The 25,937-nt window shown below is 44.2% G+C and overlaps 2 protein-coding genes across 5 annotated transcripts in view; one reads left to right on the top strand and one right to left on the bottom strand.

Moving 5' to 3' along the window:
• WNK1 (WNK lysine deficient protein kinase 1) overlaps nucleotides 1–10,084 on the top strand; it is a 205,901-nt gene extending 195,817 nt beyond the window's left edge. The window contains exons 30-31 of the mRNA XM_019515831.1: nucleotides 6,146–6,333; nucleotides 6,977–10,084. Of these exons, the coding sequence (XP_019371376.1) occupies nucleotides 6,146–6,333; nucleotides 6,977–7,291 (503 nt within the window). The 3' untranslated portion in view covers nucleotides 7,292–10,084. The remainder of the gene's footprint in view (nucleotides 1–6,145; nucleotides 6,334–6,976) is intronic.
• The window catches only part of RAD52 (RAD52 homolog, DNA repair protein), a 30,088-nt gene continuing 13,936 nt past the window's right edge, over nucleotides 9,786–25,937 (bottom strand). The window contains exons 4-11 of one of the 4 annotated variants that reach the window (XM_019515524.1): nucleotides 24,427–24,494; nucleotides 24,020–24,138; nucleotides 23,841–23,916; nucleotides 16,180–16,373; nucleotides 15,099–15,235; nucleotides 14,399–14,479; nucleotides 13,536–13,781; nucleotides 9,786–13,205 (exon numbers count right to left, since the gene is read on the bottom strand). In XM_019515524.1, coding sequence (XP_019371069.1) covers nucleotides 13,144–13,205; nucleotides 13,536–13,781; nucleotides 14,399–14,479; nucleotides 15,099–15,235; nucleotides 16,180–16,373; nucleotides 23,841–23,916; nucleotides 24,020–24,138; nucleotides 24,427–24,494 — 983 coding nt within the window. In that variant the 3' untranslated portion in view covers nucleotides 9,786–13,143. Of the gene's footprint in view, nucleotides 13,206–13,535; nucleotides 13,782–14,398; nucleotides 14,480–15,098; nucleotides 15,239–16,179; nucleotides 16,374–23,840; nucleotides 23,917–24,019; nucleotides 24,139–24,426; nucleotides 24,495–25,937 lie in introns of all 4 variants that reach the window. The other 3 variants (XM_019515525.1, XM_019515523.1, XM_019515526.1) reach the window with 3 other exon arrangements.

Raw genomic sequence — 25,937 nt, forward strand, 5'->3', positions numbered from 1 at the left:
AAAAAAAAAAAAAAAAAAAAAAAAAGGAAGTAGTTAAGGGAATTAAACATGTTTGCAAAGGATCCTTCAGACACACTCCCCATATTAGTAGCCAAGGATCTGATGCCTCTTCCGAAAAGGCTACTCTTGCTGGGGGTTGGAAACTAGCTAAACATATTGTGTGTGAAGTGAGGAAGGGAAATAAGGGTCTCCCAATGCCTCTCCAACCCCCCAGAATTCTCCACACCCTTACTTAAGGCTTTTCCAGCTAAGCCTCAAACTTCTGATGTGGTTATCTGGAGTATAGAAATGCATGGGCTGAGTCTGCAAACTTATTGTGCTGCTTCTTGGGGGTGCTACCAAATCTTCCATGCTTCCTCTCTAGGCTGGACTTGTGAGTGCTGTGACATTCCCTCTTTTCTGCCCCCTGCCCCTGGAATTGACTGCATCTGAGAGCTGGAAGCTCAGTGAAGTTGGCTGCCTTTTGCCACATTTCACACCAGTTCCTCAGATTTTGTATCATCTGTCTGTCTTCAGCAAAGTAGCAACTTGGCTGTGCCAGGGGATCTGTGTATGAATGAACTCCAATAAAGAAATCAGCGGTTGCATAACTAGCTTTCAGCTGCAATAGAACGAGCTAAAACATTCCCCTTTGTTTGGGAGGAGGGAGAAAAGATTCTTTTGTTGCTTTGTCTTTCCAGACAATAATCACCCTTAGCTGGATTTCCAATATTGGGACAAAATATGTCTTAAGACGCAACTGACCAGATTATTTTTCTTTCCCTTCTCCAGAATTTCAAACCATGCAGTTTAACAGTGTTGAGCAGGTAGAAGGGTTATACGCTGACTGGCCATTTGGGTTTCCAGGCTTCATAACTTCTTTTAGTGGAGAAATGTTAAGACTTATAAAACTAGGCTTGGCCTGGCCTGGCCCTTTCTTGGGAAGCAGAATAAAAAGAACAGCTGGGGTGGGACTCGATCATTCTCTGGAGATTGACAGAATGGCATTTCTGAGCTGGATGGTCAAGGTCCTTGCTTGTATAGTAAAACACACTGAACTTGTCACAACCTCGGGCCTACTGTCTGAGGCCAACTGTAAAATATCATGTCTAGGGGAGGCTTTGTTTTATGTGGGTTTTTTGGGGTTTTTTTCTTTCTGTGCCCCTGCCCCTTCAACTTGGGATTGCCAGATGGGGAAGGGTGGGCTGAGGTTCCTTCTGAAAAGTTCGTTGTAGCTGCCCTGTAAAAATGGGTATTGCTTATGAAAGCATGGCTTGGCTTGGCTTGGCTTGGCTTGGCTTGATGTTTAATTTTTACAGGTTGCTCGCTTCCTGGAATCTTGTACCTAAAATGTTATCATAGGCCATTCTGGGCAGTTGGGGAAAGACGCCTAGTATAGAATCAGTAGTGTTGAGGAAACAGTGTAGTGATCAATAATGATGCTTTAAACTCTAGAGAGAGAGAGAGAGAGAGAGAGAGAGAGAGAGAGAGAGAGAGGAACAGGCCCAGCAGGGAAATGGCTAGCTTGTTCTGTTGACACCCCAGAAAATGGGGAAGGGAGGAGTGGTTATAGTAAGAGCAGACAAGCTACCAGCCAAATGCTTGGAGGATCTCAGTTTTGGGCAGATGTTACCCATAAGAGACTCTTCCCACTTGTAGTCTCCCACATCTGTCTACCTGTATCTGCCCTGTGTGCTTACACTTGCTAATGTTCTGCACTAGAGCCCAGGGAACTGTTGAACAGGCATGCAGAGTCTCTCCTTGTTGAGAGCACTACCAGAGAAATGCTGCCAGAAAGTTATGTAAATATCTAGCCCAGAAAGCAAAAACATGCCACTAGTGGCCCTCAGAAGCATACCTGCAGCACTGCCCTGCTGTACCCTCTCCTCTCTTTCTCACTGGGCTTTTTGTACTGTTTGCTGATACTAACATTTCTCACTGTTTCTCTTATTTAACAAATTACTCTCTTTGTGCTTCAGGGAAGATGGTGAAAAAAGTCTGTCCTTGCAACCAGCTCTGTAGTAATTATCTTATCTGTTACTTCTGATCCTTGACTGCAAAGCTGTTCATGAGTCTTCCTCTGTCATTAGAGCCTAATCTCTCTGATTCTGTCTCCAGCACAGCACCTGTCTCTGTCATGCTCTCTAATGTGTGTTCATTGTGTTTAACATGTTAATAGGGTCCAGCTCCCTGGGCATATTTACAGATGGATGGGTGGGGAATTAAGCTGCTGCTCTAGGCTTGCTAGGCCTCACCTTAGTTCCGGAGCTGATTGCATAATTCAGTGTTTCACCAGTAGAGCCAGTTGCACACAGTAACATGGTAAGCTTGCTTCTTGTGCAGCTGGCTTGCTCATAGTGTCTCTGCTTGGGGTTTGCCTCCTGTCACCTGACAATTGGAGAGAGACTCCTCCTTACTGTTTAAGATCTAGAAAGCCATTAAATGACATGCCACCAAAGCAGGAAATGTTTAGATATATCTAATTTGGTTGCTGGTCTTATCTAGGGATGCTCTAAATCTTTTGAGAACAGGTACTCAGGGTTGGCCTTGGGGGGTAGGATGAAATTAGGTTGGGGTCACAGGCTGAAGGAAGAAGCCTCACTTTTGTTTCCAATCCTCCTCATCAGACCAGATATGGGGACTTTTGCTGTGACTGAGCAGGACTGGAGGGATGTTATTTCCATTGAATGCTACATGTTTTTAAGTGTGCTCCCTTTCAGACTCTTCTGATGGCCCTTTTTATAGGTTGGGATTGCATCAGGACAGCCAACTAAAATCCAGAATTCCTGAGAATGAGGGGTTTTATTTATTTTGACCACTGTTAAAAATGGGAGCTCTGTAATGTTAGGTTTGATGTCTAACAACACGAACCAATCTGTCTCTGTCCCTCTGAGCCTGAGACAAGAGCTCCCAAGCAAAATTTACCCCATAAGCAAGAGAATCAGGATGTTCATATCACACTGCACATCTCTAGCTAAGTACACCTTGATGTCTCTTGACTAACTCTGTTTTTACCTCTTCCTACCCTGGCTGGGGCGCACTCTTTGGATTAGACCAAAGCCCTCAGAGTGTGTGCTGTGTAATTCATGACCAAAACAAAATGTATGCTGTATAGAAATGTTCCCAGCAGCAGGAGGCAGATTATTGGCCATCAGGAAGGGGTTGAGAGGTGCTAGCCCTTGCATGAACCCGTGACTGGAATGTGACTCGTTTGTTTCGGCACCTTTTTTTTTTTTTTTGAGTACAGTTCTGTTTTGTTTGCCTGTGTAAGTACTAACCTCACCCTTTCACTTTTGTGCTGCTACTTGTTCAATAACTGTATGTTTCAGGCCCCTTGTTAATGTCACACGTGCTTGATATCCTCACTGCTCCATCACCCTATATGATGTGTTCTTTACTGCCCTGTCTGAAGTTATCCTGTTGCACTGTGTTCTGAACTCCCCCTGCACACTGGTCAGGGAGCCCCTTCATCACCACTGGCACGAGGCTTCTTGCACCCACACAGTTAGGCAGTGCTGGTGAAGGGCAGCATGCCTCCTTCCAGCACTGTCTGCTCCAATAGCACCTTGCTCAGTGCCTACAGGAAATGTTCTTTTCCTTTCTTGGTATCCCTTGACAAGAGATCCATTCTCACAGAAAAGCAGAGGCTGCTCTTTCCTAGGTAGAAAGGTTTTGCAGAGATGGTTGGGCACAGAAGTATTGCAGTTGACTAAGCCATAGTCACTGGCTGCAGCTAGTGACTTGAGTGTGTGAAGTGGGCAGTATTTGCTTTGGATTTGGCCTGATTCAGGGGACAGTGATTTGATTCACTGATTCAGATCACTGTCCCAATTCGATTCTGATTCAGAAAATTGGTGATTTGGCCATAGACACAGCTTTTATGTTTGTTTTTTTGTTTTTGTTTTTGTTTTTTTTTCCCCATGTACCTTGAGGTACCAGGTGTGGCTCATGAATGCTGAGATGGTGGGGCAGATGGAGCATCCCAGGGGAGCGTGGGAGGTCCCCTGTGCACTTGGTAGTGGACTGGAAGTAGCTCTGGTCCACTTCCGGGTCCACCGTCGGGTGCGTGGGGGACCACCCGCTGTGCCCTTCTGGCTCGTGATTGGCTGCGTGGGGAACCTTGGGTGCCCCCCTGGACCCAGGAGGTGCCAGTCACCAGGCAGGGGAGGGGGTCCCTCACACACTTTGCAGCAGACCTGGAAGTGGACCAGAACTACTTCTGGTCCACTTCCAGATCTGTTGCTGAGTGCATGGGGGACTCCCATGGGACACTCCATCCGCCCCACTGTCTCAGTGTTCACAAGCCACGCTTGGTACCTCAAGGTACATAGAAAAAACATATAAAGCTGTGTCTATGGCCGAAACTTTGAATCTCCAAATCATATCAAAGGCTTCTGATTCAGTTTGGAGAGACTAAAGGGTCTCCTGATTCAATTTTGGATTCAGAGATTCGGCTGCCATATTGGGCTGAATCTCTTCCAAATTGAATCCGCAACTGAAGCTTTGCACAACTCTAGTAGTGACTCCTTGGTATCTGGTGTAGTGCAGTAGGGAGGTGATGATTCCTCTGCTGGGGTCTTTGGTGCTCTGGAAATGTTTGCCCTGCTCAGATCGAGTTTCCCAGGTGCTGTTTCAGTTCCAGCCTAAAATCCTTGAGGAGACCTTTTAACCCAACTCAAGAGTCAGGTGGCCTACACAAAAGCTTGATTCTACACCGTGTTGAGCATCTTCCGTGGACTTCCAGGTGAAGAAAAGTCTGGTGCCAAGCAAGGGTTCAGAGACTTAGGGTCTGTTCTGGGTTTTCCTTTTGACAAGACGTGGGCAGTAGATTTTTTGGCAGGGGGAGGAGGGCTGTGATTATCTTTTACTGTACCAGTTGCAAGGCTGAAATAAACTTAGACAAGCTTTCGAATGCAAAGCATTTTTCATCATGTCTTGCATTCAAAAACTTGTCTAACTTTATTCCAGCCATGCAGTTGGTCCAGTAAAAGATATGACCCCCAAAAAATCCTTGCCACTCACAATTCTTGGACCTTCATGGCTACATCTTCACTCTAAGACTAGAGTGATATCCTCACCAAGACTACTTGCCCCATTGGTAAATTGAGGATCCCTCCAGTGCTGTTGTGAATCTTGTGTGAAGTGCTCAGATCCCTGCAATCATGGTTGTTGCAGAAAAGTTTAGAACTTGAATGCAGCTCTTTTTGTTCTGCAGTTGTAAATATGAGGCCCAAGGTATATGAGGTTGCACATGACTGAGCTACTTATCACTGTCTCCCAAAGAGTTGCCTTTTCAAATAACTTTCAGCAAACACTCTGGCAGAACTGAAAGCAGCCTGTCCAGTGGCTCCTTATATTGTAGTGTAGTCGATTCTAGATGGGGAGTGGCACCCCCATGTCCATTTTAGGAGCTGCTCTCCTTCCCCTTCAAGCTGCCTTTGCTGTGTACATGTGAAAACACCTTGGATCATGATAATACAGCAACCTTCCAGGAGGTCTCCAAATGAAAGAGCAAGCTTCCTATGAAGTGTACGCTGCCTGCTAGGTGGAGATGGACCCTTGCACATAACTCCCTGGGAACATGAGGCTGGTAGTGGTTGGGTATGACAGCCCTGGCAGTTACTGTTGCTCATCTACATGTGCTTGCTTATAATCTGGGAGGGAACAGCCTTTTCTCCATTCACAGGGTGGAGATGGCTGCACTGTAGAGCAGTGAGGCCTGTTTCTCTACTGCTGCTTCCCTTGTGCTTTGAGTTGGGTTTGAAGTGTGATGTAACAGTGGCTACTACTACTGTTGTGATGTGCAGTGAGAGGACTTTTGCTGCCATGCATCACATGTCCTGTCACTTAACAGTGAAACCAAATTCCACTAATCTCACTTCCAAAAAAGAAATATGTAGGCAGGAGCCATTTCTCTCCTAGACAACTACCACTGCTTGCAGAACTCCTTGGAAAACTCATCTACAAAAACAGTTAATTGAGGCAAATGGCAAAGTGAACCCTTGGAAATCCCACTCCAGTGTGTGCTGGAAATGAAATCTAGAATTCATGTGCATGGCTTTTTAACTTGCGTCTTCATATTTTTTCCACCATTGCCATAATGCTTAAATTCCCTGGGAAAACCGAAATCTTAGTGTAAAGCCACTGTTGTTCCTTTTAATTCCAGGGACCAGCAGCACTAACACGGTTGGGGCTACAGTGAGCAGCCAGGCACCCCAGTCTCAGCCGCCTGCTATCTCCTCCAGCCGAAAAGGGACCTTCACAGATGACCTGCACAAATTGGTAGACAATTGGGCCCGTGATGCCATGAACCTGTCTGGCAAGAGAGCTGGCAAAGGACACAGCAACTATGAGGTGAGAGTCTCTCCTCCCCCTATCCGCTCATTGCCCTCTATTATACCCTTGAACTTTTGGAGCGAGACCTGTTGGTGCTAGCACCAATGCTCACTGAGTGTGTTTTAATACATCTAACTAATGGAAAGCTTCCAAGGAGCCAAACCAAAATGATGCCCTAGTACAGTGATTCTCAACCCTTTTCACACCAGGACCCATTAGCATAATTATCAGCTTGGTACCACTGGCAAGCCACAGCTCCCTAGTCCTGACCCACACGGTCTCTCTCCCCACTCTGGCTGCTGCATCCGGTCCCCTCCCTCTCCAGCTCCTGTGGCTGCTCTCACAATTGCCATGCCTCCGGCTGCGTGCCAGTTCCATGCAAGCTGCCAGTGTTGCAGCCTGCAACGGGAAAGTGCACGATTCCATGGGAGCTCCCTGTGACCCTTTACAATGTTCTTGCGACCCACTTTTGGGTCACGACCCATGGGTGGAGAAGCGCTGCTCTGGTAAAATACTGGCATTTGCTTAAATGTGGAGGTTTCTGCTGCCTCTTCTGTCAAGTACTAAACAGAGGAGAGTTTTAGGTGGTTGTTTTCCTGCATGCAAGAGAGTTGTTTCAGCTACATTATAATAACTTTTTTGGGACTGGATTTTATTTCAGGGCCCTGGAATGGCAAGAAAGTTCTCGGCACCTGGCCAACTCTGTATATCTATGACATCCTCCCTGGGTGCTACACCCATCCCTGCAGCATCAGCTACCTCTTTAGGTCACTTCACAAAGGCTATGTGCCCGCCACAGCAGTACAATTACCCGGCAGCATCCTTTGCAGCTCCATGGAGTGGGACAGGTGGTCCAGCACAGCAGTCCCTCGGCCAGTTCCAGCCTGTAGGTGCTGCCTCTTTGCAAAGCTTCAACATCGGCAGTTTGCAGAAATCTATCAGTAACCCCCCAGGCTCCAACTTGCGGACCACTTAGCCACACCCAGAGACTGAGCTGGGTAGACCCTGGGACAGGGAATGAGGCCTGTATCAATTACTAGTGCTGCAACAAACTAGCTGTTTCTGCCATAGTGGGAATGAGCTTCCCTTGTCCAATCAGTGCTGTCAGCTCTCTGTAAAGAGCCACAAATCTCAAGGGGGAGGAGGGTGATCGACACTTTGTGATGGGACAGTGCTTCTGACTAGATGTTCCTGCTCGTGCGACAAGCGATGAAGATGGATGTCATTTAGTCAAAGAAATCTCGCTGTAAAACTCCGTTCTTGGTTTGAGTCTGAATCCACATGTGCTGGTGGGAGAGTTTAGTCCTAGTTCATGGCTTTAACACAGTTCTCATCTTGTCCTGAAGAATTGAGACCAGGAGAGGAGCTGTCCAAATCCCCTTCCTCTTCCTCTCCCTAAACAATCGTCTTTGGCTCCCAAGTGGTGGGGGACACAAATGGACTTGCAGTGCAGCCCATGCTTGAGATAGGTCATTACTGCTTTAAGTAAAAGATATTAACAGCTTCAACAGCAGCATTAGAGCAATTTAAATTGTTTAAAAAAATTTAAAAAGTTCCCAGCGGACATGTACTTACCATCAGTTTTGATGTGGAAACACTGTGATATATAAATGTTGTTGGACAACAGTAGCTTAAAATGAGTGGAATATAGAGGGTTAAAAAAAGTTAAAAAGTAAAAAAAAATGTAAAAAAAGCTAGCTATATCCTTATACTTATTGGAGACACTTTAACTTTTTCCTTTGTATTTTCATTGTATTAGATAAATAAATGTGAATGTAAAATTGTATAAATTAATGTACTTGAATACTTGTCTGTTCTCCCAGTATGCTTGCTGGATATTTTAGTGCCTTGGACTTTTATTGCTTCTGCAGTTAGCATCACCTTCCCAGCAGACCCCAGTTGAGAGAGGGCAAGCTAAGAGAAGAATGGATTGTTTGTACCTAGTGACCAGGATACCAAAGGGTCAACAAGTTGGATGTGTTGTTATAGTCATAATGTAACAGTCTAGGGTAGGTGTCAGAGGGGAAGCAGTTGAGGCTGTAGGTTGAGAGTTCTGGTGCTGGGGAAAGCTGCCCAAATGGACACATTTCAGAATTGATGGTTCAGTGCTGGTGTGACTGGGGGCAGGCAGGGGGGGGACGTAGGCCACGGACAAAACTAACAAACGCTGCCTTGAGACTTAATAGGGCTGGATCAAACTAGAGGGCAGGGAGAATGTGTGTATATATAGGAGAGGTTCAACTTCAGATGTGGTTTGACTCAAGTTAGGAAGGGGTGACAAGGTGTGGTAAGCATGTGTGCATGAAGGTGGAGCCATTGGTTTTTGTGGAGTGGGTTGTCTGCTGGGACTGCTTTTCTTACCTTTTTTTTTTTCTAATCCATTCATGCCAGGAGTACGCTTTCCTGGTGCGACGTCCATTGCCGGCAATGGATGCACTTGAAACAGCCGGCATCAAGGAGTTCCCTCTGTGTTATGCATGCAGAGGACTTAATTTTGTTCACTCTAAAAAAAAATAAAAATTTCAAGCTGGTACCAGGACCGTAACTAACTGTGCCACCTGAGTATAACTGTACTGTACCTTCTGCTTAGTTCATTCTCTTCCCTTCTTCATACTTAAAAATACTGGTTCCCTGTTCAAAGTAATAATACTGCAACCAACCAGTATTACTCAGTGTAGTGCTGCAACAAGCTGTGAAGGTCAAAGTACTGCTTCCTGGTACTTGAGAGTAGTTCAGTGGCATCCTGGAAGCGTGTGCATCAAAAGTCTTTTTACTTGTCTGAATTTTCTTCTGTGAGTAGTGCTTCCGTGGGGGGAGAATTAATTTGGGGTTTCTGCTTTCTTTCTGTGGATGTTTCACGTTTTACCTATAAAGCCCCCAAAGGCACAAGATCTGTTTCCCTTCATCTGGTTTTGATGTTTACAACATCTTTGTTTGTCAGCAAAGGTGTAGGCAAACTGAAGAAGTCCTGGTGGATGAAAGACAGTGGCCAGATGACTGGGTTCCAACAGTTCCTCAGATGTTTGTGAGTGGCTTCTTCCTCCTTTTAATTCCTTTTAACTAACATGCAGGCTCCATAAAACTACAGGAGAAAGAGGGCTCACAGTTGTATGTGTGATGGGAAGAGAAGGGGAAAAGGGGTCCCTGCTGGTCAAGTTAATCAGAAAGCCTCTGCTTTCTACTCTAAATGAGTGAGGAGAGGAGGTTCCTGGATACACCAAATATGGGAGAGGAAAAGCATGTCTCTGTATAACAGAGCAGTCACAGGCCTGAAGCAGTAATGGGAGAAGGGCAACACTTCATGGCAGAAGAACTGATCAACTGAAAGCAGCACATGGTTATTTAATTGATTTAATAAGTTTGAGGTCGGTTTTTCTCTTAATGTTATGCAAGAGCTGGTTTTATTTACCATTGATTTCCCTCCTGTGGATGAAATAACTGAAGTCTAGAGGAATAAACTAATGCTACTGAACTGTTAAATTATTTTGTGTTTAATATTACACTTTGAGTATCTTTTTTCCACATAAAATCTGTTTCTGAATTTACAAATGTTTTCTTTACATTATTTAACAATGTACACTGTAAAAAGGCAAAAAAGAAAAATAAACTGAATTCAAACTCTGGGCTTCCCTGGCCGTAGTTAGTTGTATGTTTTGCACTAAATCCAGGCATTGCGCTTCTTGTATGATTGCGCTTTGTGCTGCAATTTGTTACCTTTGTAGAATATTTAATGAAATCATTCAAATAAAACAAACCTGCTTTGGTTGAACTGTGGGTTTTCATTTTCAGCTGGTTCCTACCTCTTCTGTCTCCTTTCTCTGGATAACTATCTGCAGGTGGGTTTTTGTTACCCAGCTCCTGGCTAGTTTCCTCAGGAAAGTACCTACTTTAATGAGACCCCAAACTTGTCAAAAGCAGTGGTCAGAAATAAGTTTGACCTTTCAACAAACTACTCTGAAAATAAGCAACAGTAAAAGACAGTTCATAGATACTGATGCAGAAAGTCATTGACCCAGCAAGTCAAAAGAGTCTTGGCTAACAAGTAAGTTAGGCAACAACACATTTCTGGTGTGGTATAGGTTGGCTTCAGTATAGTTTTCCTGCTCCAGAGACAGATGGTTGGACAAGGTCTAAATAGTTGGCATTAACCCCAGGGGATTGGCAAACTCCCCTGTCTACTGTAATCTCTGGGTCCTAGCTAATTTTTGGAGACTTTGTGCTGCCTCTTAGCAACTCTGTCAGAGAGGAATCTGTCCCTGATGAAAAGGGGTTGGCAGAAGTCAGCCTTTGGTTAGTTCTACATTTCTTTCTGTATCCCAACCCCCTTGCTTGGAAACTAAGCTAGAGGGATGTGTGCCTACAACACTGGGGTGGAAACCCTGGTGAAACAGAGCCCAGATGAACTCCATCACAAAGAATTCTTGCTATTGTCAATAAACATAGAGCATCAAGCTTGCTTGGCTGGTCAGGGTCCTTCAAGCAGCTGTAGTTGGAACTAGCAAAGAGCTGTCTGAGAGGAGTAATATCTTTACTAGGAATGGGGTAAGAGGCATCTTTGGAATTGCAAGGAATCTCCATGTCTGCTCAAGTCATTCTCTGTCTCAGTGGGATTTACATGTCCTTGAGGCAGTGTGGTAAATGGCCATTTCAGCAACTCTTGGTAGCAGTTAGGTCACATGGGCCCCTAGTGTCTTCTGGAGGATGGCAAGTGAGGTGTTTTTAAACAGTAACAATTTATTAGATATCCTTTCTTTAGGAAAGCTTTTGTTCATGCTGTTGTAGGCTGGGATCCTGTAGGACTCCCTCCTTACTTAGGGTTCTTAAAAGCCCTCCAAAGAGGATGCAAGCTTTGGAGGTGGGCTTTATGATGCACCAAGGTGGGGCATCTCTCCAGTCTTGAACCAATGGTTCTGCATGCACTTGGGTTCCTATGACTACAGCTTTTTTTCCCAAAAATTAATCTTGTGGCTCAATCCTCCATTTTCTTTTTGTGATCCAAACATGCTCTTCCTTAACAGCCTTTGCCTTGGCTTAATGTGGGATGCATGAGCACTGACTGTAGTAAGTAATGAGATTTTTCTTGACCAGTGTCATAAGCATTCTCTTCCCAGGGATGGGCTGGGAAGCGACAAAGGCAGGCTATACATTGACACTTTAAACAGGAGTGGTCAGCTTCAGCTACCCTCAGTTTTATGAGTAAGGCAATGAAGGCTACTGGCAATTTTATAGGCAGGTGTGCTGGCAAGGAGGCAGCTTCATACAGTCAATCAGGTTTTGAGGCCACTTGGGTATATTCAGTTCTACATTTTGCTGCTGCATACTGTAGTGTGTGTGTGTGTGTACACTTGGAGGTGGGGGGGAAGACCTTTTGAGGGGTGGGGGATCAGTTTTTTTTTGTTACTGGAGAAAAGTGATTCTGCTAACAGGGAAAGAGCATGGTAAAGCTTGCTTTCAATTTCAGTGTTGTGTATCTGACTTACTGTTTAGTTATGAGACAGGACATGATTATGATTCACTGTCATTAAGACTAATCTTGTACTATACTATCACTGCTATGTGGGCAAGTTCTTGCCTTAAGCAGAGCACTTGCCACTCTGGCAGGCGATTTAAAGTTAGGACTGGAGTGGGCGCATCTATTTGAGATGCTTCATGTGCACTGGACTAATTCTTCTACACACTAGTGCAGCTGGCAAAAACCATGCTAATGCACAGATTTAGTCCAGTGTGCATTAAGCCTCACACAATGTTTGTCTGCACTAATATGCAGTAGTGCTAATTATGGTACATTTAAGTTGGTACCTGTTATTACAGGTACTAACAATGCACCGCAATTACAGTGCATTAATGAACGTGTAGATATGTTCAGTAACTCCTATTCTTTGCTTCTAATGCTTACCCCATTTCTCCTAATTATGCTTCATCCCACATGTTTAACTAAAAGTGTGTAAACCTCTTGCATCTCCCCTGGTGTTGCAGGCAATGGTGTGATGGATTGTTCTCCTTCCTTAAGCTACAAGCTGGGAGTAGAAAACAAAATACTTGAGGTTTGGGTTTCTGTTTAATTTCAGACTTGTCACTAGGTTTATAGCACTAATCTGCTTTGTGCTTCAGGAAGAGGGAGTTGGGTTGTCAGGCTGAGTAGCATTAAACCACAAGAAGTCAGTGTAGTAGAAATCTTCCTTTGTCTAGAGGACCTGTCATGTATTCAAGATAAATGTGTTGTTGACCCACTTGAACAGCTACAACATTTATTCATGTTTGCCATAATAAAAAGGGGGTAAAAGTTCATATAAAAACAAATTGGTAAAGGAACAGAACAGGTCAATCACATTGCTTGTACAATGGACCTGGCCAAGCAGAACTTTAATACAGGGTGAGCTCAAATGATTCCTTCCCCAGTTTGACTTTACTAAACACTATTTGCCTTCAAAAGGGAAATGCTTCCTCTACAACATGAAACTGCAAAGGAATGACCCCCCACCCTCACCCTTCACGCATTTCATCCTAAGAACCAGTTTCTTAGAATGGCACAAAGGAACTTAAAATTACTGCTTTTATGACCTGATACAAGCCATGAAGCGAAGAGCCCTTCCACAGCATCTGAATCTGGAATCGGGGAGAAATGCATTTGAAACGTTTTTGACCACACACAAGGGGGTGTCAAGCCCATGACTGTGGGACAGCTTCCTGTCCTGCATTCATAGTTAAGTTTATGCAGCACCAAAGGAAGGGCCTGGTCTGCTTGATTACCTTCCTCATACCACTGAACAGATTGTCTGGAAAAAATGACAGATCCAGAGGCAAGAAGTCAGGAGCTGCTGTCATTCCTTAGGTGGGTTCCAGCTTCCTTTTCTTCATACCTTGGCTCCTTCTGTAGGGGCTGCAGTCTGCTAAACAGGAAGACAGCTCGTTAGAATTGGACCAATAGTTCTTGTGCTTTTCTCCACTGCTAAAACTGACCTATTTCAGGTTAAGCAGGAGAGGGAATGGCAGGATAGCTAGGTTCCTTCTTTGGCAAATGTAGAAGAGGAAGTTCTCACATTGGTTGTAAAAGCTTAAAGCAGCTTGGGTGAGAACAACAATAGGTATGTCTGAGACAGAAGCTGGTTAGAAAACTTGTCTGTGAACAGGATGCTTTTCTGGTCACCCTCCAAGAATTGCACTTCTCTAATCAAGAGTTGCATCATTGACCTTTGCAGATATTACACAGCTCCACCCACCTGCTGCATGCTGGTTGGCACAATGGCTAAAAGTCCTCTGCTCGGCAGACACTTGCCAGGGTGTAGGCCTTGCACATGGTTTGTGATTGCTCATCTTCTGAGGAGTCTTGCTCCGAGTAGTCATGTGATGCTGGCCAAGAGGGGTTGCAGGAGCCTGTGGCTGGGCTGGCATATCTGCCACTTTGTGGCTAGCAGCATCACTGAGACTGGTGGCCTCTAGAGGAATGTCCCAAAGTTCAGGGTCATCTGGAACAATTCAAATAGATATGCCACAATGAGGGAAGAAAGCTGTGACATCACAGGGATAGAAATCTAACACCAGCACAACCCCTTCCCAGACAATGGCAAATGGAGAAGCTAAAACAAAACCTTGGCAGTTTTTACAGCAATGGGAAACTAAGTGACCAGCATCTGAAAATAAATCTGTTGCTCTGTGTGAGACTAACAGTGGTAGTAAAAAGGGATAGTTAAGCCTGCATCGCTCCTCAAGCTCTTGGTAGGGGGTGGGGAGGGAAATACTGGAACACCCAAGATGAGGGGGTGGCTCCCAAAGATGTTGCTAACCAGAAAGCTGATTATTCCTGCCACTTCTAGCACCTGTGTCGATAACTGCTGGAAGAGTAAGCTTCTCTGAGCAGGAAGGGTCAGAGTGGTACCTGTCCCAGTCAGTGTGGGGGCAACTCATTCCCACACCCCTCCATCTTGGTTTTTCTCCAGACTATGACTATCAAGAGCATAAGATTCTGCAGCTTGCCACAGCCAAGCCCATCCCCTTGTCCTCTTCTCCTAACACCCTGATAGGGCTTGCTTGCCCACCAGAGTCAATGCTGTTTGCCAAAGCTTAGCTGCCATGTTTTGCTGACCTGCAAAGAACTCCTCTTCTGCAGTTGGTTCCTGTTGTGCTGTTACTGGAGTGCTGTGCTTTACAGGAGGAGCTGGTGGCACTGAGTAGCATGGGTAACAAAGGGGAGAGATTCATGCAAGGAAATGCTGATGGGTACCTCCACCTCCCACTCCCTCCCTGTTTTAGGAGAAGAAAGTGAATCTGTTCAAGACAAGTAGGAAGGACTAGCCACCTGACTGCCAATCCCAGCCTCTTGTTAGAAATGGGGGGCGGGGGGAAGGAGAGGTAGGATAAGGACAAGTGGACTACCCTGAGGTTTCCTGCACCAGGAATTGAGGTATGCTACTTTCAGCCATGCTGCCTGACAGTATGAATACCCAAATTTTCCCTATCGCGACACAGTGGCAACTTTTGCCAACAGATGGGGATACACCCGTGTTAATAGTAGTGACAGCCAATGGCTGCGTTATAGAATGCTCTAGGCTGATCAGAGCATTGCAGTTCGGGTGTGGGCCTACCTCTCTGCCACTTCGTAAAGAACCTATGCTTGCTTAATAGGCAACTAATATCTAGTCTCTTCTTCCTTTGATCTCTCTCTCTCCTCTAGCTCTCTTCAGTAAGTAAAATAGTGGCAGTTAGGAAGCCAAGAAAGGGTCCTGCACAACTACCTCCCCTAGGTGGATGGTGTTGGAGCTGCCAAGTCTCACTATGCATCATACCCTGTTTGCAGACTGGAACAGCTATTGGGATCTGAAGTTTTTTCTCCATCTGCTCCCGGAACTGCTGCTGTAGCTGCTTCTGCCGCAACTTCCGCTGGTAAGTAGCATCACACTCGGTGGCTAAAGAGTCTGTGTTTCTGCTCCCACACAATAAATGCACCATAAACAATGTGACTTCAGCAGGTTTAAATTATGTACAGTAGGGATGTAAACATCAGTGAAAGCAGGGAAAATAGAATAGTTAGTTTTGCTATGGTGCCTTCAGCACAGAAGTCTTCAGATGCTTTAGAAGCACTGCCTGTTTGCTAACCTCAAAGATTTTGTGATCGTGACATTACAGTTTCATAAATAGGAAAATGTTACTGGGGAGGCTAAAACTTGTTCCTGCAGGAGGTCTGTGGGTAGAAACCAAATCCTCTGACCCTGAATCATGAACGCAAACCTCATTCTTACCCCATGTCCCACACTCCAGGAGCAGAGGCTGGTTTGAATGCTGCCTGCTGACCACATCAAAGGATAGGCCCTGCAAATTCCAGGCCTCAAACCATTGCAGGCACTGGAAGTGCAGACAAAAATAGACCCAAGTACTTTGCTTTTGTACAAGTAAGAGTCTGGGAGCCTCATGATTCTGCTCCCACCCACTGAAGCACTGCAAAGACTCCTTGATTCTGCCACAGATGGGTAGTACAGTAGGCTCTAGAGACTCCCTTAGGACCAATTGTGTCCTATGAAAACACAATGACTCCTCTGGAGGGAAATATGGTGTAACAATCATGGCTGAAATATACGGAGTGAAATACTGCCTGCGTTAAGGAGACAAGATACAGAACACTGCCTGTGGAAAGATCCACCTCATAGCCATCAAATGACAGAAGGGGAGGTTTACAAAGGGCTGGATTGAATTTCTTTTAAATCTTAGAAGTACAGGGTGAGTGTCTACTGGGACTTGATGGGGGAGGGCGGGAGGGAGCAAAGTGTGTATATTTCATCTCAGCACCAAGGAACACCTGAATGTGGTATAAGCGCTTATTTTTAGCACAGTATAAATGAAGTACCAGACCTCTTGGGGTAACAGTCCCACCTGATGCTGTGTGGATGGTCCTGTTCCATTCTGTTCAAGGAAGCTTCTGCCTGGTCAGATTTGCAAGAGAGCGCCATCTCACACTGCTGCTGCCCTGCACTCTGCTTCTGCAAACAGCTGTTGTATCTTGCCTTCTCTATTGAGGGCTCAAAGTCTTGCCTTTTAGCTTTGGCCACATCCAATGCAGGGAAAATCTAGTAAAAGAATTGGGAGGAAAAAAATCTATTCAGAAATTTTCCTTCCCTTATCAACTTGGGTAAGCCCCCACAAGCCTTGCCTACCTGGTGCAGTTACAGCAATTTAATTGTTTTGCTCTGAATGCAGCCATTTATCTGTAACTAGCTGGGATGGATCCATGCAACTGTGCGAGTTTGAATGAGCAGCTCAGCTATGGTACATAAACCATAGTGTACTGTTCTACATTGGTTATGCTCTTATTTTTAATTTTTTTTGCATATGCCTTCTGGGAAGCCACAAGAAGTCTAGACCTAACAAAGTCCTATGATTCATTTTGATTTCCATTAATTTGGTTGGTGAAATATTCAAACTGATGTCAGACTGCATGAAGGAGCTAGCAGGAAATGGTGTAATCATGAGAAGCCTTAATATGAACAGGCTAAGGCACCTCATTTTGAGCTTTGCAGGCTGATGGACTTAGGTCTGTGGTTATATAAGACTGTTGATGCCATGGCAATAAGGTAAATAGAGGAGGAAGAACATGGATTTAGCTGAGCGATTACACTGACAGGCATGTGCCTGGAGCACCTTTATTATGTGGCATGCTGCTTACAGGCTCAGCTGAACAGCACCGACTGGCCTAAGAAGGTAATGGGACAAAGCCAGGGTAACAGCTCTGGTGGCAGAACTTTAGGATGACACAGGCAGCTTTCCTAGAAACCTTAGAGGAGCAGCTGTAGCAAAGTAACAGGTGTGTCCTTAGTAACATGCTTTGCAACACTATCTGGAGGCTTGCCATGCCTCCCAACTGCAATGTATCACTAGCTAATACCAATGGTGTTGGTCAACTGGTAGGGGTGCTGTCATAGAGATTTGCAATCCTAGGAGTTCTGCTGTGCTATGCCAAAGCCTGCCAGTGCACAGGAGGTCACCGGTTTGAACAAACAGAATTCACTTAACTGTTCTTTGTCCCCTCTCCACATAAGGTCAAAGACTATTGACTGGAAGAAGTGTGTTATGATGCTGAAAGGCCTGCTAAATTGCTGCAGTGGACACCAAGTATGGTTTGGAAAGGTGACTGCTGCTTCTTCTTTAGACTGCTTCTGAGAATGAGCAAGGGAACTTTAGCACCGCAGAAAATTGTGAATGTTAATGGAATTAAGTGCCGCTCGTTTATAGAGGATAAGCTGTGACTAGAGGGTTTGGGCTTCCTAGATGGCTGGACAAGCTGAAGTGGCAGCTTAACTTCATGCTGAGTAAATGCAGAATGTCTATGGAGTCTGCCTGTAGAAGGCTAAAGAGAGCTGTAGTGGATTCAGAGAAGCCTGGATGTTTCTCATTTTTCTGCATCTTGTATGATAGGTGCCTGCTTATTTTGCATAACACCTATATGTCCAACAAATCCTGAAAGATGGCTGGGAGCAGAAAGTCGCTCAAAATTAGGACAGCTAGAAAAGGCCTCTTGCAATAACATCCAAATAGTCAATTATGCACGATACTACTTCAATGAAAGCAGAGCAGTGCAAGTTTAAGACCAACAGGAGTGAAGTATTACAAGGAGGAATTGCTGAATTCCTGAAGGTAATGTATATAAAAGGTTTTCAGTCTCTTGTGGGGGTGGATGCAGTAGGAAGGTTCTGAAATTAGATTCACTGAAACAGAATCACAGAAAATTAGAGTTGGAAAGGACCTCAGCAGGTCATCTAGTCCAACCACATGCTCTCAAAGCAGGACCATCTCCAACTACAGGGCTTTGTTGAGTCAGGCCATAAAAACCTCCAAGGATGGAGATTCCACCACCTCTCTAAGTAACTTGTTCCTGTGCTTCACTGCCCTCTTCGTGAGAGAATCTTTCCTAATATCCAACCTAACCTTCCTAAATGAGCCCAATTCCCTCAGCCTCTCTTCATAAGCCATGTGCCCCAGCCCTACTTGTTGCCCTCTGCTGGACTCTCTCCAACTTGTCCACATCCTTTCTGTAATGGGAGGCCCAAAACTGGACACAATACTGGGGAATAATTACTTTCCCCAGTCTGCTGGCAACCATGCCCCTAGTAGTGCAGCACAGTATGCTAATCACTTTCTTGGCAACAAGGGCACACTGTTGGCTCATATTCAGCTTATTGTCCACTGCAATCTCTTGGTCCTTTTCTGCAGAGCTGCTGCTTAGCCAGTCAGTCCCCAGCCTGTACTAGTGCATGGGCTTGTCTGTCCTAAGTGCAGGACTTTGTACTTGCCCTTGCTGAATTTCCTGAGATTTCTTTTGGCCTAATCCTCTAATTTGTCTGGGTCACTCTGAACCCCAGCCCTATCCTCCAACATATGTACTATACCCCTCAGCCTGGTTGTATCCACAAACTTCCTGAGGGTGCACTCCATCCTATCTTCTAGACAGGTATTGAAGATATTAAACAAAACTGGCCCTGGACCAACCCCTGTGGCACTCCACTCACTTGATACCAGCTGCCAGCTAGGAAGTGAGCCACTGATCACTACTGTTGAGCCTGACAATCCAGCCAGATTTCTATCCATTTTACAGTCCATTCATTGAACCTATACTTCCTTAATTTGCTTGCAAGGCTGCTGTGGGAGACTGTATCAAAAGCCTTACTAAAGTCGAGGTATATCATGTCCACTTCTTTCCCTGCATCCACAGAGCCAGTCATCTCATCATAGAAGGCAATCGGGTTGGTCAGTCATGACTTGCCCTTGGGGAATCCATGCTAATTGTTCCTGATCACTTTCTTCTCCAAGTGCTTAGAATATTGTAGTACTTAACATTTGTAATTAAATGGTCTCTATCATGGCTGCTTGCACAGTCTTCCTTTCCAAGGCCATGCGTTCCATTTTGATCACTTGGGAATACTCCAGCAAAGCTTCTTTTCACATCTGCTTTCCTGATCCTATGTTGCAAGACATTAAACATTTCATGTTAGCGTGTCATTAACTTTTTTTTTTCCTTGTAGAGATATTTTTCAGAGAAGCAGTTAAACTCCTTTGAGTGACTATAGGGGCTAGGAAGAACTAGAAGAAGCAAACGTACATGCTTCCCTACTTCTCGCAATCGTCATATTGAAATGTTTCATTTTCTACTGTGTCCTTTTCCAGAAGGAAAGCACTTTTCAATTTACCTTCTTATGCCATAGGACCCCTCTACTTTTCTGAAGCTGTGCGCCTAACTTCTTCATTCTTGTATGAAATGGGGGCTATAAGGCACAAGCTTGGAGACCTCATTAAAAGGTGGGTGTGGGGTGTTGGACTCTGCACTTTTGCACACTGCCTTACACTGAAGGATGTTATCTGGAGGACCCCAGGAGGTGGAAGTGCCTTGTTCCAGAGGTCATTCAGTAAATGTGGAAGACAAGCAGTGCAAGGATGGTTCCATCTCCAACCTGGTCAAAAACGTAAGGAGAATGCTGTCTCTTTAGGTAGTGCTAATGATTTGGTTTTGCCAGGTAATATCTTTGCCTTAACTTTCTTCGTTGTTGGAACAGGTTGGCAAAAAGTGTCGAGCAAAATTTAGGGTTCTGCAGTGACTTATACTACACCCAACTGCATTATAATGCCTTAAAAGTATCTATATATTTTGAAATGCCTCAGAACCATTTAGGGGAATCTCTAAAGTTCTGTAAACACTGAGTGCACTGAGAAGAATGTGGACTAATTTGTTTTTAAATGTTCTGTATTTGGGCTAAAACAATGACATGTATATTGTGTTTTGCCTCTCTTAAACCTGTTTTGTAGTAATAACAGGAAAATACTGTAGGTGCAGGTAAATCAAACAGCTCAAGAAGTAAGCAGTAAGTATACCTAATGGTTGAGTGATTTCACACTGCAGAGAAACCTCCAAAGAGGTTTGATTCTCCATCAAAGAGACCTTACCAAGTAAAAAGGGTATCCATGGCAGGCTTGGAGCAGAGAGCAAGGAGAAAGCAGATCAGCTATGGAGCAGGGTATAGACATAGATTGTTTGACTGGCAGTTGTCATTTGTGGGATGAGATGCAGCAGAAAAAACAAAATATCTAGCCTGAATACAATAGAGACAATGCTGGGCAGGAAAGGGTTAAATGGTGAGACAGCAGATGCTCCAAACTCTGCCCAGTGCTATATTGCACAGTTTATAACTAAGGAAAGCAGTTTAAGTCTTTAGATAGATGTACTGTGATACAATTTGTTATTTTTTGACACTGCTTCCCATGCAGCAGTGTCAGGTAGGGTGTTGATATAGCAGTCCTCCATAGCGGTTCTCATACTGCTGTCCCCGTGGGGTTTTACCCTTATCTGCTGAGACAAAGATGGCAGCTGCCCCAATAATCCTGGTCAATCCAATAGTATATTTAGGTTTCAGGTTGCTGTTGGTGGTTTAAGATAGCTATGTTCTTTGCAGTGCTTATTCACATCACTCTTAGCTTTAACAAAATTAGGTCTACTGCTCTTAGTACGGATTAAGATACCTTGAGATGCCTCCACTCGAACTCCTGTTCTTTGATTCAGCACTTGGGAGTGTCCCATCAACCTGCTTTGCTATGACAGTGGCCTGCAGATGTCTGTGTTGCCATCATTTTTCTTTAGGTAGGACAGGATGTGCATTTCTCCAAGTACAAGCTCTTTGAAAGAGTCCATGCAGAAACATGTGGCAGGGAGGAATGGCTGCTTGCAATGGGCAGGTGAACTCCTTACTGTTGGTAGGCATCAAGGAGTGCCCCTTTTCTACTGTGAACAGTCATTGCCTCCTTGGGTCCACAATGATTATAGCCTTTTCCCACATTGGGCACATACTATAGCCAGTTAAATCCTTGCAAGGTCTTCTCTGGCCCGATAGTGCCTGCCCATATTTAAAACAAAAATAACATCTGGTCCAGATGCTCTCAGAGTAGAGAGCACACAGGGAAAGAGAGGTCAAATCTGGTGTGAAACAGTTCAGCATGGAATACTAGCTGGAGGACTGCCACCAGCACAGTATAGAGGAACTGGTCCACATGAACCTTAATGAAAACTGGCTTAGTGCAAAAGTGGATTTATTTCTGTTCCAAGGAGGATTATTTCCTAAAACTTATGGTGTCAAATAAATTACTATAACAACAGTTCTGGTGTGGGTACAGGATACTTCAGCACAAACTAACAAGTGTTAGTACAATAGCAACGCTTCGAGGTACAGCATCTTGTAGAAGTATTTCTTGTTTTTCTTCTCTATCAGTACCTCTCTAACTCTTCTCAAAGGGCATACGTCTAAGAGAGAATGGCAATGTGCAATTGATACTAGCATTGGACATTTCCTATAACTAAATGAACTGCAGTTAACCAGGTCAAACAGCCTCCTTTCACTGAAAAGCCCCAAAATAATTTATCCCCAAACTTTTTCAGCAAAAAACAAATCTTACCATTAAACCAGATTAAATAAAATTAGATTAATTAGAAGTAAGTGTAAATGATTCCCATACACCAGCCCACACCCATCACTAGACCTGGTGATAGATACCTCACACTCACACGTGATAGACTACTAGATAGGTGGGAATATGAGCATTATGGGTTACAGTAGGTAAGAGTGTCACAAGAAGAGAACTGTGATGTTAGATTGTATTAACAAGGGTACTGTATATTAAAAAAGGTAAATGTTGTTTTTCACTACCTGACCCAGGCTAGCTCAAGTTCTCCAGTCCCACCTGGATTACTAGTCTAAGAGAGAAACTGGAGAGTGCCCAAAAGACACCAGACATCAGGCTGAGAGCTAGGCCTGGTTAGCATCTGCTGGAGAAGAGAGAAGGCTGCATACCAAAGGGTATTCATCCTGTTCTGTTCTGATGAAGCATTAGGCAGCACTTGACCTCTGGAACAAAAGGGCCTGGAAACAAGATCTGTAAGTCTGCACCTTTGGCTTCAGTTCCTCCTCCTAATTTCATCATGACATGTTTTTAGTTTTAACCATTAAAGTGACCTGTTACTCTAGCTGCCTCTGACCAAACCAGCAAAGGCCAAAGGACCATCAGAACCAGTCAATCTTAAAACAAGCTGGACCTGCACAAATTTGGGGATGTACAGTTTTTACATTTAATTTCCCAGGAAGCTTCAATACTGTATTTCAGTTGCAATGTAGTGCTGAGTAAGTCCATATAAATCAACGGTTCCAAGCCCACTCTCACAATTTCAATATGGCACCTTACGGTTCTTATGAATGCTTTATTCTGTTTCCTATTTTAAGGGAAAGAAAACCCAGGTCTCTATTTCCATATGTAAATTTCTAGTAATCCCCTCAGATTTCTGCAGCAGACTACAAACTCTGTGGTATCACCAAGCATAAAGACTCTGGAAGGTTTTTACTATAATGAAAATGAATATTACAATCAGTGTGGTCAACTGCAAAGCTGTGTTGACATTAAATCCAATTCTACTGAGCACCTCTATTTTCAGTTATCTGTATACTGTACATTTATATATGGCAACACAATATGGCAAATGATATAACTAGAGCAGGGGTATCAAACTTATCTGGGACCCTGGACCAGATCTGGGTTGCAAGGGTCCTTGCAGACTGGATCCAGCCCAGGACACAAGGGCAGCTGCTGTGGCCATTGTAGCAGCAGCAGTGAGGGGTCCAGAGTTGGTGGTGACAGTGAACCAAGCTCACTGCTGATGGCTGTGGCCAGTGGGGCCAAAAGGCCCTGAATTCTGCAGCAGACCACACTGCCCAAGCTTTAAGGGACCCACTGGTAGCCTGTTGGCCAGCTAGAGTGACTTTGCAAACTGGATCCAGCCTGTAGGCCATATGTTTCACACCCCTGAAGTAGAGCTTTTGAATGCTTTGAAAAGGAGAAAATATTATGCACACTACAGTAACCACAGTGGTCTGAGATGCTGAATACATGTGCACCTAGGGTGGCAGCTACACTGACTACAAGATTAGGATCTTTTGAATAGCAGTGTCCATCAGGGTTGCATATACACCCTGCTTCTCCTCATGCACTTAGGTTATAAAGGGTGGATTTGCTATGATTGTGTTTCAGTTCCCTCTCACTTTGAAGCCCATGGTAGGTGAGGACTATGAAAATGAGACTGGGTGGGTTGTTGGATCCATGCTGACCACATTATCATTGTTATCATGCAGCGAGCAATTTTTCTTTTCTTTGAACATGCATTAGTGTGGAATCCCAAAGCAGGTGACTGGCAAACAATGCATCTTAGGATAGTGAGAAGGCGTGTCAATTACTTTGGTCAGAGAAAGGAGTGTTGTCCTCCCAAACTTGGTCCTCAATCCAGCAGCTACATATAGAGAACAATTCAGATTATCTAATAAGCAGCCAAGGTAGGCCGTGGAATCATCACTGGAGACAGAGCTGAAACCACACAATCAGCTATCAAGGATAGTTTAAGCATAATTGTTTCATTTCCTTTCACTAACTTCACTGGACCAAAGACTAACTAGAGGCTCCTTATAACCTCAATTTTTCTGCTTTTCTTTTCTTCAAAATTCCACCTACCGCACCTGACGAGGAAGTTTATTCACTGCTTGCAGGTAGTCTTTGTCCAGGATGCAGTTCCCAAGCACATTCCCAAAGCACCTATGGGATAAGAGAGCACACCATGACTAAGAATTTATCATCTTATTCTTACATCACCTCCAATGTGTGCAAGTTATAGCATTGCGCACTGATACCCACTTACCTGAGTGCCCTCTTCAGTCCATCTGTCACTGCTTCCTTTCTTGCCTTCTCTAGAGACAAGGCCTTAGATTTCAGGCCCTCACTCACTCCATATCCCACATCTTCATGGTATGACCCATCCTATGGCATGAATTAAAAATACTGAATAGGCTCACTTGTAGTCCTACAAATTTACATCTCTGTGTGCCAATTTTTGTTTTCATGTACAACTGATTATAAGTCTTGACATCTCATGTGGATTCAGAGTAGAGTGGATTGGTATGTTATAGTAGGCTTAGCTTTCCAGGAACCCCCAGTAACTTAGTGAATTGCAATCTAGTTCCATGCTTATGACTATACTGTCAATCATGGTTCTAAGCCACTATAAGATCAGCAATAGATGTAGCAAATAAAAATTCATCAACCTGCCTTAAGTTGAACTTTAACAAATGCACAGACCCCCACGTAGAATCTGCCATTGTTCAGGTCAACAAAATCTGGAAGATTGAAAAGAAGTTACTGTTAATACAGTTATTCAAACAACATGGCACATGGGGTGAAACTTCTGATACATTCAGCTTTGTGGGAAGCAAGAAGTTAAAAACCAGTAAAAGGGAACTTATTCATAAAAGTGCGAGGGGCAACACATTTGCAAAACGTACAAAGTACCAGGGGCACCCCTGTTTTAGAGCTGAGAGCTTGGCATTGCAGAGTGTATTTGCCTCTTCTTCAGGGGTGACATACTGTGTAGACATTCTCCAAAAGTAGAATCTATTTGGACAATTACTTGAACAATGAATAATTATTTACCCTAGAAGAACAATGTTTCTTCAATATTTATTTTTCATACAGATTCCTTGATCTACTTTTCTTTCTTGCTACTTCAGAGTTTTAACCCCATGTGATTCTGTATTAGTGAAGGGCCCACCCTACCCTTTGTCTTTGGGTGGATATCATGGGAAAACCAAAGATGCAAGTTCAGCCTTGATGGACTTTGGCCAAAAAAATAAATAAAAAAATCCAGTTTCCTGGGTTTGGGGTCCACAATAGAATTTGGAGTGCATCTTTGAGTGACTGTTCACATAGCCATTGTTAGGGTAAATAACTGTCCTTCCCCTTGTCTCTTGCTGGGACCTATTAAGTTTAAGAAATGTTTGTATCCGCCTGTTTCAACACTACAGTTCCCTGCAGAGAAAGAAAGTAGAAGAGCTGAGGCATTACCTGCACTACAGGCTTCTGCTCCATTTCTATATCTTGCCAATTCCAGCTAAAATGGACTTACCTGGCATTGTGTTAACCTCCTTAGGTGTAAAAGATCTACTAGTCTGAGAGCGATCTGGCAGCATGCTTCTCAGATCTTTGAAACACAGGGGCACGACTCTGGGCTTCCTGAACAGGCCTTGTTACTGAGGGAGTCGGCACAATTGCACTAAGACACCTGGTTTAGGCGCTCCTGAACATAATTCTTGCACCAGACTTAAGAAGATACAATGTCAGTGTTAAAAACTGCTCAATTTGAACCAAGCTGAGTTTCAGTGTAGAATGTGTTGAATGGATCTTAATAGTTTTTTAATAGCATAAAGAATCTGAGATTGCTTCTCTTCTCTACCCTAAAGGGTGAAACTGAGGCACAGACCACACACAACTTGGATGTGGCCCTTCAGACAGGCACTTGAAAGCTTTGTTCAGAGTCATCATGGTAACAATGCACGGTGCACATAAACTGAAACTCGTCTTTTGACTGGCAACAACTACAACAGAAGCTAAGAGGTGGGGAGAAATAACTGGACCTGAATATGAAATAGAGTGCTGGCCACAGCCTCAGAATAAATGGGTTGTGGCCAGTAGATTCATGCCCCTACAGCGAAGCAATAGTACTTCCTAAATATTAAGAAAGCAGTGAAAACTTAACTGAAACAAAAAACCACCCTAATTCAACC

This window comes from Gavialis gangeticus, unplaced genomic scaffold, assembly GCF_001723915.1.
Source record: "Gavialis gangeticus isolate Ggan-Ray unplaced genomic scaffold, GavGan_comp1, whole genome shotgun sequence".
NCBI classification, from domain to species: domain Eukaryota; kingdom Metazoa; phylum Chordata; order Crocodylia; family Gavialidae; genus Gavialis; species Gavialis gangeticus.